Source organism: Symsagittifera roscoffensis, chromosome 4 (assembly GCF_963678635.1).
Source record: "Symsagittifera roscoffensis chromosome 4, txSymRosc1.1, whole genome shotgun sequence".
In the NCBI taxonomy this organism is placed as follows: Eukaryota; Metazoa; Xenacoelomorpha; order Acoela; family Convolutidae; genus Symsagittifera; species Symsagittifera roscoffensis.
The window spans coordinates 35,620,294-35,633,904 of NC_087065.1; the positions used below are offsets into that span (position 1 = coordinate 35,620,294).

The following is a 13,611-nucleotide window of genomic DNA, read 5'->3' on the forward strand; positions in this document are numbered from 1 at the left end:
AACATATTAAAATAATTTTGTAAATTCCTTCATAGACTGAATCGGTACGCAATACGTTTTTTATTAAGCAAGCTATTCAAGTAATGAAATTTTGAAATATTTCAAGTTAGTTCACTAAACCAATCGGATGACAAAAAGTTTTTCTTAGCAAGCTATGCAAGCTGTGAAAGTTTGAAACGTTTCGAATGTTTTCGAGGAGCGAATTGGTTCGCAAAATTTCATAATTTTCTAAAGCACTTTTTCAAGCTAAGAAACCTTAATACTCCAAGTTAGTCTATCGGTCGGTGATGAAACTGAGTTTCTCTATCTGTGATTTGTTAAAATTTTTCCTAGCAAGCTATTCAAGCGTTAAAACTTGAAGTGTTTAAAAATTTGAAGTTATTTTAGAGCAAATCGGATGGCAAAAAATTTGACGTTTTCCATTGAAGCCATTTAAGCGATGAAAAATTAAAATATTTCAAGTTATTCCATAGACCACATGGGATCGCAGAAAGTTCAAGTTTTCTTTAAGCAAGCTTATCATTTTAAGTAATGTAAGCAAAATTATCAAGCTATGAAACTGCGAAATTTTTTTAGTGTTTCATGAAGTCCGTTGAAAAAAATTGAAGTGTTTGTTAAGCAAGTTAATCAGCTGTGGAAGATTCCAAATAATTTAATGAACCAAATAGGCTTGCGAAAAAAAAAAAATTTCTGAGCAAGCTATTCAAGCGAAGAAACTTTGAAATATTTCAAGTTAAATCATTCACCCCATCGTATTGCGAAAAGTTAGTTTTCCCAAGCAAGCTACTCACTCATAGAAATTTCGAAATATTTCTAGTTAATTCATAAAACATTCTGTAAACGCGAAAATGTTTATAAAAATTGGGCAGGTACTCCTATTCTTGAAGTTAAATCGAGTTCATCTTGTTTAAAAGAATTTCGGATTTCTTTTAAGAAGGATTCTGTAATATTCCAGCTAAGAAGAGTTTCGGACTTCTTTCAAAAAGAATTCTACTATTACAGCTGGTTTAACAAATCTAGAGTGTCATTTGATCTTTACTGAATAGTTCTAGAAAATTTTAGATTCAAAATATTTTCTTAAATGTTGAGCTCAATGATCGCTTTAATCATTGCATTGCGCCTTATGGCAGCTAAAATATGGCATTAATTTTTTTGTCATTCGATTATTATATAAGAAGAGTTCCAATTGCTTCACTCATTTATTTCAACGTTTGATTTAGGATTGTCTGAAACAATGACTGAAGATAAGAAATCATTGTACAGAGTTCTGAAAGATCCGCCACCTGGAACATGATGTCCTCCGTCGTGTTGGAAAAAGGTAGCATTTTTGAATATCAGACTCAATTGTTCTCCTTCCTGCCAATCTATAACCTTATCTTCTACACCAGAAACAAACAAAATTGGCAGCTGGATTTCCCTCAAAGTTTCTTGTTTCTCTTTCACGCGATTCAGCATTGGACATCCAAACAACATTGCAAACTTGATGCATTTTGGAGCTTCTCCTCTGGAGGCACAGAGCATGCAGAAAATTGAAGCGCCTTGTGAGAAGCCGACAATACCATCGGGATTGTTTTCTTTGATCAATTTTTCCAGGTGATCCAAACTTTCTTCCACGCCACCTGCCCAAGAGCCTCAGATTAAACTGATTGAAAAGCTGCCTCAAGCAAACTTTATCATACCTACAATTTACTTTAAAAAATTTGCCGTCGAACTGTAAACACAGAGGCGAAGCAGAGCTTCGCACCACTTGCGATGCAACAATAATAACTCAAGCAAAAAATTATCCAAAAATCAGATAACAAAAATGTTGCGAAAACATTTTAAAAATTATATAAGCAACAAAATCAGCGTACCCACAACATACTTTTTAAACATGATTGCTACGCATCGAAGTATTCCGAAGACACGCGATCGAACCATGGGTAAAATGCATTGGTAAACAAACTGCAATGATGAAAGAACCAAAAACCACTAACTCTGATTTACTTTTTAAATTAGCAAATGAAAGACACATAACTAACAAACAACAATATCAATTTTTCAGAAACCTAAACAAATAAGATTAGAAACACAACAAATGTGATCTGAAAAAAATAAAAACGATTCTAAAAAAACACTACTAACAATGAGAAATTTCGCAAAAATTTTCTAAAATCAATTCCAGAATCATTCAAAAACTTAAAACATATTTTTTATGAGTTCGAAAAATAAATTCAAAAAACGAATGAAACAAAAAAAAACACAAATCAGACACTGTTTATTCAAAAAATCAAATGATTTTGAACAGCTATGAAGCCAAAAAGACGCCAATTTTCATTTCCAAAAAAATCCGATCAAAGAGCAACAAGTTGACTGAAAAAACGGTTTACCAAAAAATAAAACGAGAAATAAACAAGCATAAGCCGTTGAACTATTTTTAGAAATATGTAGCCCAAAAACAGATCAAATTTAACTAAACGTGACAAAAAATTGACACAATTTCCTAATTAGCGAACAAAAAAAAAGAAAAAAAAGATAAGTTCATCAAGCAATTCTGATATAAATCAACAAAAATTTTTATATTGAAAAATTCTGATTTGATAGCAATTCAAGCTTGCTTGGGGCCTGTTTTAACCATCCTAATACAATGAAACTACGAAAAATTGGTGGAACAAAACATTAGCAGACAGCAACTCAAATTGACTTTGCAAAACGATAAATTCGACTAGCAAATTTAAAATGAATAATCAAAACTTTAATTTAATTATTTCTGATTCGCTGGCAATTCAGGCTTGCTTGGTTCACGTTTTTTTAATTGAAACAGCTGCATTTCAAAACAATATGGGCGTAAAAACAATGAGAACATTTTCAATAGTAGAAAAGCTTAACAGAAAAACGAACAAAAAACTTGCGAAACACAAACTTAAATAGCTACACTAGAAAAAATCTGATGAAAACAGCTGATTGAACAAACAAAAGCAATAAAGGTTTTAACCAAAATTAATTTGCACACCAAAAACTAAGCCAAAAAACACTTGAAAAAATTCTTTTTTTTTTCATTTTCAAAAAACTTTTTGTTTTATTAGGAAAGGTCTGGCGAAATGATCTAGATGTGTCCTGAACACTCTGTGAGACTTCAAACATTCTTATTAAAACTTGCGTATCGCAAGGCTAACAAGTTCCCAAATTTGTTTTGCATTCATTGTGTTAGTAAATTAGCTTATCAAAACAATATGGGTTAAAAAGCAATGAGAACATATTTTGAATTGTTGTAGAAAATCTTAGAAGATAAATGATAAAATAATTGCGAAACACACAAACACAAGTGTACCTACACCAGAAAAATCTGATGAAAACAGCTGATTGAACAAACAACAGCGTTAAAGGTTAAAACCTAAATTATTTCGCAAACCGAAAAGAAAGCCGAAAAAAATTCAAAAAAAAACTTTTTTTCATTTTTTTAAAAAATTTCTTTTCTAGTACGAAAGGTCTGGGAAAGTGATCTGGATGTGTCCAAAACACTCTGAGAGACTTCAAACATTCTTATTAGAACCAACAAAACTGATTGAAAAAATCATTCAAAAAATGAGGCGACGGAATTAAAGCCGACCTTCACGTGCCGCAAAAAAACCGAAATTTTTTGGCACTAAAGTACTATAAAAAATCTCAGAACAATCACACAAGGCCTATACTTAACCTAACATGCACACACTACATTATCCTTTAAATTAAATCATGTGGCAAAAAAACGTGCAAATTCTGTGGACAAAGCTGTTTACGGGAAAAAAAGTCTGAAACCCGGTTGCAATACCCTTGCTTATCGCAAGGCTAACAAGTTCCCAAATTGGTTTTGCATTCATTGTGTCAGTAAATTAGCTTATCAAAACAATATGGGTTAAAAAGCAATGAGAACATATTTTCAATTGTTGTAGAAAATCTTAGAAGAAAAATAACAAAAGAATTGCGAAACACACAAACACAAGTGTACCTACACCAGAAAAAATCTGACGAAAACAGCTGATTGAACAAACAACAGCGTTAAAAGGTTAAAACCTAAATTATTTCGCAAACCGAAAAGAAAGCCGAAAAAAAAACATTTTGAAAAAAAATTCAAAAACAAATTTTTTTGTTCATTTTAAAAACTTCATTCCGAAAATGAGCCGACGGATTTAAAGTCGACACTCAAGTGCCGGAAAACTACTAAAATTTTCTGGCACAAAAGTACTATAAATAGAACTCAGAACAATCACAAAAGGTCCATAGTTAACCTAACATGCACATACTGCATTATCCTTTAAAGTAAAACACATATGAAAACACGTGCGAATTCTGTGGAGAAATTTGTTTACGCGAAAATAAGTATAGTAACTGGTTGCAATACCCTTGCTTATCGCAAGGGTAACAAGTTCAGAAATGTGTTTCGTTAAGTTGGTTAAGAAAATTAGTTTAACAAAAATAAACAAAAAAAATTGCGAAAAACAAAAACAATTAACTAAACCCGAAAGAATCTGGCTAAGACAACTGATTGAAGAAACGAAAGCGTTAAGGTTAAAACTAAATATACTTTGCAAAGCGAAAAAAAAAGCCAAAAAAGAAAAAAATTTGAAAAAATATTTTTTTAAATTTTTTTTTCTTTTTTCAAAAACTTCACTTTTATTAGGAAAAGTCTGGAGAAGTGATCTAGGTTTGCTCAAAACATTCTGTGAGACTTCAACCAATTTTATAAAAACCATCAAAAAGTAATTGAAAAAAAATAATTCGGAAAATGAGACGACGGAATTGGCACAAAATGCTATAAAAAGAGCTCATAACAATCTCACAAGGCCCATACCAAACCTAACGTGCACATACTATATTATTCTTCACAGTAAAACACGTGCGAATTCTGTGGACAAAGTTGTTTACGGGAAAAAAAGTCTAGTACCCAGTTGCAATACCCTTGCTTATCGCATGGGTAACAAGTGAACAAATTTGTTTCGTAAACTTTGTTGCAGAAACTTAGCTTATCTTTCCACTGCTTTTTTGCTGCATTGCTTGGCGAATTAGAGGTATTGAAGGTATTCTATAAGTGATATAATGTTTAATGTCCAATATGATTTAACTTCTACCTGGTTCCAAATGACGGTCAGTCTTGTCGGCGAAGTACCATCCAAGGTTCCCCGATTCGAATCCTGGTTGATTTATCTCGTGAGGAGCGTCGACAAACACTACTTCAAGCTTGAACTTCTTGATCAACTTCCGAAACCCACCTGTAGATTGTCGGAAAACTTGTGAGTTCTGACCAAAACCATGTAGAAATAACACTTTCATTGGCATTTTTGCAAATTTGGAACTCTACATGAACGTTTACATAACTGATCCACGTCGAATATTTCGCTTCATCAAAATTATATGAAACGTGAACAATACTTTATTCAGAAATCAGTTTTATTCAGTTTCTTGTTGACATCAACCCACCATATTACCAAAATCTTGTTCCAAACACATAGGGCGGACGACCTTAAATTCGGGTGTGTTTCATTCCAGGCAAAATCAGACAAAACAAATCAGCGCCAAATGGTTTCAAAAGATATCTCATTTGACACCACTGAGTCGAGATTCGTGCTGCAATGACCAATTGCGAAATACTGTCGCCAGTGGAGAGTAAAAAAAATGATCGAACAATATTAATTTTCAGAAATTAATTTGTAATTATCAAAAAATGGCACAGTGAATAAAATGAACTGGAGTTGTCATTTCACCTACTTGTCAGTCTTATTCGACTAATGAGACTTATATTATTGTATAATGTTTATATTACATTAGAGCGAATAAGAGGTTTTACCAAAAATCTGGTCTATAAATTTTTTCTATATCGAGATATTACCACCGGTTGGTATCGGTCTGTCAAATAATTTTCAAATGGTTTGAAAATTATTTATGAGACCGATACTAACTGGTGGAAATTGGTGAAATTTCAAGAAACTGGGTTAAAATGCCTCAAGGTTCGATCTTGGGTCCACTTCTTTTCCTTACATATATTAATGATCTGCCGTCATTGTAAATGTACAGAAGTCTTTCTCTTTGCAGATGATACAAATATAACTGCAGTCCATTGTCAAAATGAGTCATTTCAAGCCGATCTAGATATTATAAGTAACTGGCTAAGTGATAATAAATTGGTGTTGAACCTTGACAAATTTTTCAAATGGATCTAAACTATCAACAATATAATATGAAACATCAATTTGTAATGAGCGATGATTTGATTTAAAAAAGGTAACTGTTGTAAATAGTTAGGCATACAACTTGATTCGCGTTTGTCGTTTAAATCTCAAGTTAAATATGTACTTTCAAGGCTGGGGAAGCAATGCGGTGTGATTTATAAGCTGTGACATTATGTACCAAGAAAGCAATAGATTAATTATTTTCAAAGCAACACAATTCCAATTATTCAATATGGAATTTTACTATGGCTGTATAAATTTTTCAAATCTAAACGCAATCATTTTAAGGCTAAAAAAATCACAAAGCTCATTTATTAAAAAAATTGCTTATTCGGAGGAACTTCGTTCTGAAGGAAGTTAACCTGATCAAAAGCAATAATGTTGACCTTCCCCATTGGTTCCTTCTGTCACTTAACTCACTCGAGATTGTTTCACTAATCCACCAATTGTAAAAAATGTTCAATTATTAAGATAACTTTTTAGCCCTATTTTTTTTTGTTTGTGAAGTGATTTATTGTTATAAAAGTTGGCGATTTTAAAATATATTATTATGCTAACTTAGGGCAGCGTTTTGAGACCCTATCGGGTCCGCTTGCTGTCCTCTCGGGGTTAAATTTATTGAATATTGTCTAAATACATGATGCACTTGCTTTAAACTCGCAAGAAATAAATTCTTTCCTTGTCTGAAAATTTTTTCTATCCAAGCTCAAAGTTGGTGAATGTTGAATCTTGATTTCCCACCACTTGTATAAAAATACAAACACTTGGATAATAAAAAAAGCAAACAGAAAGCATTTATGAGCAAATTCCCAGCGTTCCTAAACTAATAAAAAAATCAGACCGATACAAGTCTTCTTCAACGTGGACAAATGTCACCTAGTTAAAAAACATATTTTTTTTGAGATTTTTTCAAAAAAAAACGATGATGCTCCAATCCAATAACTACTTAATTACATTCATACTATTCAAAAACTCTTTCAAACACCAAAACTACAAAAACTTTGTGTTCTCAGCACTTTTTTGAACTCAAATGACACGTACAATACAGTAGTTCAAAATGTGCTGGAAACTTCAACACTTCAGGTTTTTATGAGTCAAAATCACTTCGTTCTTTTACATTAAAAAACACAGAAATTGACAAAAATCTGCGAACGAACTTTGACGCTTTTTTCTCGGAGCTATCAAGTCCGGCTAATTGAACTTGCTCTCTCAACACTACTTTCAGACCTCGAATTTCAACATTTGATTGTCTTAAATAACAAATCTAATACATAAACAGATCTATAATAAAAGCAACTGCAAAGCACAAATCAAAACACAATAGGAACAATTAGCACAAATTTTCAGTTTTCTATATAATTGCATGAGAAGCTTACACTGGGAACTCCCTCTCAATAAAATCGATCTCTCGGTTACAAAACAAAGTCCATTTCATCTGATTATACAAATGAATGGCTTTCAACTGCACTTGTTTATCCTTGGTATAGTTTGAAATTTTATAAATGTTTTCAACCATCTCTGGAACTGTTTTCACTAACGCAGGCCAGTCCAGATATCTCTGCATCCGGTTCATAATTTCCAGTGCCATCTGATGGTTCGGCTTCCTATGATGCAAACTACGAACTAAATCTAAGTGAAGCGTGAACAAGTCATCAGGAGCTGGCATGATGATGGGTTCCAGCTTAGATGGGTCAGACTTGTTTTTCGTACCCGGAGAGTTCGCTGACGTCGTCGCATCACTAGGAACGTCTTCATTTTTTATTTCAGACTTCATTGCACGTGCAAGTATGACCAGTGCTTATTTAATTGAAAAATTTGACACCAATTCATTGGCACTATTCCACAACAATTACTGAGTTACTTTTTAAGAATCAGTTTCCATTAAACATGAGATGGCTTCAAAAACTGCATCAGAACAATCAAGCATAACTATTTTCAAATAAAGTCAACCAACAGTTTAAAAAGGTGTTAACTAACTCAAGGTAACCGAAACAAAAATATTTATGCGAATTTTTTTAATTTAAATTTTTTATTTTTTACGGTCATTGAAATCCAGTAATCTTCTATGAGCAATACTTTCAAAAAATTAGCCATTTTGACAAAATTAAAGAGCAATAGGTAAACTTTCAAATTTCAATGGGTAATCGGATACTGCTTTCCATTAAGCAAATGCATTAGAATGCAAACAAAAAATATAAACTTGAGAAGACATACGACTAATGAAGATATATGAGAGTTCATTAACACTATATGAGAGTTCATTAAAAAATGAAATAGTCAGATTAATAAGCAGCAAGGATCTCAAACCCGAAAACCGTTTTTACTATCTCTCTATCTTCCAAATGGAGCGAAGAAAAAAGACATTTGTAGCATAAACTTTCCATTTTTCTGTTTCAAAGGTTTTTACTCGACAATCAAAAACATAGCCGACAGACAGTTGGAAAAGTGACGATGAACACAAGGAAACAGAAAACAACGCTGATTTATTTTTGAATGCTTTTCAATTTTTTGATTTCAAATAAATAATACTTGGCTTTTAAGTTCTTTGAATGTCAAGAACACGAATGATTGACACGTTGTTGATAAAATTAACCCAATTCGAGAAAATCGAATCCATAAATTTTATTCCAATTTCAAAAAAAAAGAAATCATTTGCGTTTTTGCGCTATTTTCGTTTTGTGTTTGAAGCAAGCGGGTAGTTAGTTTTCTTCCATTTTAAAATACGAATTGAATTGAACTTCAAGAAATCAAAGTCAAAACTCGAGAGATCAAATTTTATGTAAGCAAATGTTATGACTTTTTCCTAAAAAAAAGGAAAAAATCAACTCGAAATATATAAACGTCTTCAGTAGGTAAATATATAGCCAGTTAAAACTTTAAAAAAAAACTGAAATGAAGACTTGAAAAACTTGAAAATATAGCCAGTTAAAACGTCTTAAGTAGGTAAATATTTAAACTTCTTCAGTAGGTAAATATAAAGCCAGTTAAAACTTGAAGAAAAAAACACTTGAAATGAAGACTTGTAAAACTTGAAAATATAGCCAGTTAAAACTTGAAATGAAGACTTGAAGAAAAAAAGCAACGCGAGTCTATGACCATGCAAAGCAACCTCAATAGAGAGGCGACCTTGCACTTCTCAAACACAAAGAAAATTGGTAAAAGGGAGCTTAAAAACGCAGAAAAAATAAATCCGAAATCATATAAACTTTGAAAAAAAGTAATTAGTCACCGACGAGAAGCGGAAAACGAACTTCTAGAATACGGACAAAGTCTATCACAAATTCTCTATATCCCCTTGCTATCTTCTGGTACTCCAATGGTAACACAGAGGCAAAACTGTGCGTCGCAAAAACTAGCAAGAAAACGACAAAAAGCAGCTCTATAAAGCGAAATAAAAAATAGAAATAAGCCTCGATTTTAGTGCAACTTTTGCTATGTGTCGGATTCGAAACTGCGACCTCGAAATTTGCAGTTTCACGTTCTCGCATCTGTGCCACGGTATTTTGATGACTTGCTAATTCTAACCACCAATGATGCAGCTATAGATGCTCATAAATTGCCAATGCCATTAAACAAAAATGCCACCAAAAATATTACTAAGTGCGTCGTTGAACTCCGCCAGTAAATTAGGAGTCTCAGGTCCTTCCAACTGTGCCAGGGTCACTTACAGGTCGACAAACACTAGCCACAGGTAAAGCAAAGAACAGATTATGTGAATTTTCTTAGGCTAAAGATCGTGCTTATAGCAAAAGTGCAAGCAGATGAGCACTTGAATTTGCGAGATAGGTTAGAAAAAAGTATAGTCATACTAATACAGTACACTCGCTAGTCTAAACATTAGTTAACAATAAATGCGCTCAGTAAATCAGATGCAATATATGCTATGCTATTAAATCATCGCATAAAATTTGAGCAGTACAGCGATACTGAAATAACAAAAATTTTTCAGAGATTACTGAAATTACAATAAATTGAGATAGACTGGAAAAAATATTACTCGTATTAAAACACGAGCTTTTGGTAGTGTAAATATTCTAAGCATATTTTAGAGTACCATTAAACCTCTATTTCAAAGGAGAAATTGCAAATCGCCAGTGACTACGCAAATGTTTCCTCACGAGCCTCAAATTTGAATAAAAACTGAGTTTCAAAACTGGTCATACTGTTACGTTGGCACGTACCAACTTCGGTGTAATCTGTAAACTAGATCTTGATGATGACGTCGACGCATCCTCGCTGCTTGCAATGCTTTCTTGACTTAGTGAACTTTTCCCACTTGGAGCTGATTTTCGTCTTGCAGTCGCTGTTTCAGAGGGTACTACGTACTGTTTCCTTTTCGACTGTGGTTTCTCGTAAAGAGGCAGAGTCTTAATTTCATCTGACCTGATGTGGATCCCTTCATTCGCCTCGTCGACTAAAGCGTCCTCTAAAGCTTCGCGGAAGAAGTTTCTGTTCTTGCAAAGAGGTTTGAACTTAATGATAGTCTCATCATTGAATGGCTCTAAAGATTTGAGGTCAATGAAACCCTTTTGCAGGGTGAAATAAAAAATGACAGTGTATTGTTTTCTCTTTTTGCCTGGCAGATATTCAATTTTAGCAGGCCAAAATGGATATGATCTCACACGTGCAAACACGCGGTCCCCAATTTTGAATTCAGTCATGTGTGTATGTCAAAAACATTGATCTGAAAAATTTAATCACCATTAGGACTTGAGGATCCTGAAGTGTTTGATTAGCTCATAAGGGGTTGTATTTTTTTGAGCATCGAGAGTTAATAATCAAATATATTATGATTTTGGGTCTAGGACAACAAGCCGACGGGACTTCAAGCCGAAGGGACTTCTAGCCGAAATTAAAACTTTAAAAGCACCTCAAAACACTATTTTATCATCTGTAAAACATTATTTTTCAAAAATTTTGGCAAGTTTAGTCCATAATAAACGTTATTCATGACGATGCACCACTTGTGATTGGCATCCATTAATAACATCAGCCGGTTTTTGAAATGCATAAATTATAAACATGAAAAATGCCTTCTACCATGTTTTACTTTTCAACTTTCCGAAACATCATTTGGAGGCTTAAATTTTATAAAAACGCCAATAACTTGTGAAGAAAGCTCATGAAATTCAGAAATTTTTCAAAAAAGTTTTCAATTAATCATATTTCACGAGTTTATAAAGAACTATTCGGCTTGAAGTCCCTAATTTTACTATTCGGCTTGAAGTCCCGTCGGCTTGATGTCCGGCACCCTATGATTTTAGTAGCTGCCCTACTGAAATTGTTAAAAATATATGGGGGCTTTCAACAGTGCCGAAGTACAACAGCGCCGAAAAAGGCGGGAAAATTTCAGAATAACTTGAACGCATTTTCTTAAGAGCGAGAAATTACTGACGCTAATTATCAAAGAAAAACACTCCAATTTCGGCGTCAAAATGTCATAAACTGCAAATTAAACAATTTTCTATCCCAAAATCTTTAAGTGCCACTTAAGATTGTAAGCGTTTGCCGTTTAATTTTTGATTGCCGCACTTAATTTGTTCATATTTTCGGTACTGTTGAACAAAGTTTTCATTTTCGGCACTGTTGAACTAAATTTTTTTCGGCACTGTTGTACTGCGGCACTGTTGTACTGCCCCAAATATATTATAATCAATTTATAATCGATTAAAATCTCTTGATACTAAATTATTTTAGGAACAATATATTCGATTATAATAAATTATAATCGATTTTTTTTTATAATATGTTTACATGCGATTATGATTCATTTTAATCAATTTCACAGAATCGAAGCTGAGCTTTGCGCCGCTTGTAATACAACAATTAAACGATGAAAGCAATATGACGCCCAAAAATAAGAGACAGAACTTCGAACAAGATTACATTTGACGCGGGATCTTTTTTTGAGTTAAAATTTATTTAAGCTTTTCCAAGAGGTCCTAGCGGGGATGACTATGGGCATTCAAAATTGGTGACAGAGTCTCATCGATATTCAATGTACTGCGGGACATTTAAAGGAAAATATTTCAGTAAGTAAGGCGACTGAAATAAAGCCGACAGCCAATTAGCTGGAACTCAGACGAAAATTTTAGCCAAAAAAAACATATGTGCAACGTCCAAATAAATAAATAGCGTGTGCAAAGTGTACTCCAGAATTTGGAAACTTAACCGACAGAGCTTAAGTCAACATCCATTAGACCAAAAAATCCGATTAGCAGAAAAGACCAATTAGCAGAAAATTAGCATCGAAACTATACATGTAATGGCTTGAGTTCTAGATATAGCATAGACTAGTTGTAACTGGTACCCACACCACACATCAGTTAAAATTGAATTTTCATGAAATTGAGCATGTCAGCTGCATAGCATCATAAATCTTTCAATTGATTTTGTTAAACTAGTTGTTTACCCGAAAAGAAATCTATATTCGGATTTGATAACGCTTGCTAATCACAAACGTAAAAATTACCTTTTGAAATACAAATTTTTGAATACCAAAAAATTTGGAATCTGACATGTCAGAACAATAAAAACCGAAAAGTTTCTCGAGAAATTGCTAGAAATAGCAGGAGTCATATACCAATTAAATATGGCAGCTACCGGGGATAAAATTTCTCATATAAGACTAGCAGTCGTGTCTATATAAAAACGATAAAAAAAACGAATTATTTGTATTGGTATTCTTATAATTAAACAATTGCAAATCTTGAATTGTAATAATTTATCGCTCGCGAAATTATTGATTTGATTTAACTGGCAGTAAAAGTGGTAAATGGCTTTCGCAAAAAAAAACATAAGAGATAGTAAATGAGGGATTGAAGAGATGATTTGAGTTCTACTCTACTGGTAGAGTTGAACTGTGTTCCCCGGAAAACTTTTAAAAACTCTGCTCTGTTGATAAAACCATTTACCAAATTTAGTTGCCCTTGCGACCAGTTTATTTTTGAACTATACCAAATTGTACCTCGATCTTTATAGTGTTTCAAAACGAGAAATTTCATTTAAGCACAGGTACCGGAAGTTACCCGGGTTTGAAAGGTTTGGAAAAAAATATGGCACTGGGAGGTAAAGGGTATTCTTATAGGGGTTCCTGTAGAGGGTGCAGGTGATAGATGCTTTAGGAGATGACTCGCGGACACCCCCCGTCCTATTTAAGAAGTTGACCCCCGTCCTATTTCAGAAGGTGACTCCCCCAGTCCTATTCAAGGAGGTGACCCCGATCTTCCGATTGAATAAAACTAGGAAGCGCCCTTCTTCAGCTACACTAACCTCCTGCTCAAAGCAACCAACTCTTATGTCACCTTCTTTATTTGCACCAACTTCAGAAGAAAAGAAAAAATACATGCGAACTCAGGGGACCAGTGAATTACAAGCGACCAGATTTTTGAGAAAAACATTTCACCATGATTCGTTTTGTACTTAG

At 33.4% G+C, this 13,611-nt stretch overlaps 2 protein-coding genes across 2 annotated transcripts; both read right to left on the bottom strand.

Annotated features, from left to right (window-relative positions):
* Positions 1-1,092: 1,092 nt before the first annotated feature.
* Positions 1,093-5,371, bottom strand: LOC134845097 (esterase OVCA2-like). The gene is made up of 2 exons (XM_063861950.1): positions 5,088-5,371; positions 1,093-1,619 (listed from the first exon to the last, which is right to left on the bottom strand). The coding sequence occupies exons 1-2, from the start codon at positions 5,293-5,295 to the stop codon at positions 1,192-1,194; spliced, it is 636 nt and encodes a 211-aa protein (XP_063718020.1). The 5' UTR covers positions 5,296-5,371; the 3' UTR covers positions 1,093-1,191.
* Positions 5,372-7,413: 2,042 nt separating this feature from the next.
* On the bottom strand, positions 7,414-10,865 carry LOC134844363 (hepatoma-derived growth factor-related protein 3-like). Its single transcript, XM_063861014.1, has 2 exons — positions 10,371-10,865; positions 7,414-7,924 (listed from the first exon to the last, which is right to left on the bottom strand). The coding sequence occupies exons 1-2, from the start codon at positions 10,844-10,846 to the stop codon at positions 7,558-7,560; spliced, it is 843 nt and encodes a 280-aa protein (XP_063717084.1). The 5' UTR covers positions 10,847-10,865; the 3' UTR covers positions 7,414-7,557.
* Positions 10,866-13,611: the final 2,746 nt, after the last annotated feature.

Bases quoted from the DNA above. Each gene is read 5' to 3' on its own strand.
- LOC134844363 (XM_063861014.1), bottom strand. From the start codon at position 10,846: ATGACTGAATTCAAAATTGGGGACCGCGTGTTTGCACGTGTGAGATCA. The intron at 7,925-10,370 runs GTTGGTACGTGC...AGACGTTCCTAG, and splicing joins AGTTTACAGATTACACCGAA to TGATGCGACGACGTCAGCGA.
- LOC134845097 (XM_063861950.1), bottom strand. From the start codon at position 5,295: ATGCCAATGAAAGTGTTATTTCTACATGGTTTTGGTCAGAACTCACAA. The intron at 1,620-5,087 runs GTAGAAGTTAAA...GCTCTTGGGCAG, and splicing joins TGACCGTCATTTGGAACCAG to GTGGCGTGGAAGAAAGTTTG.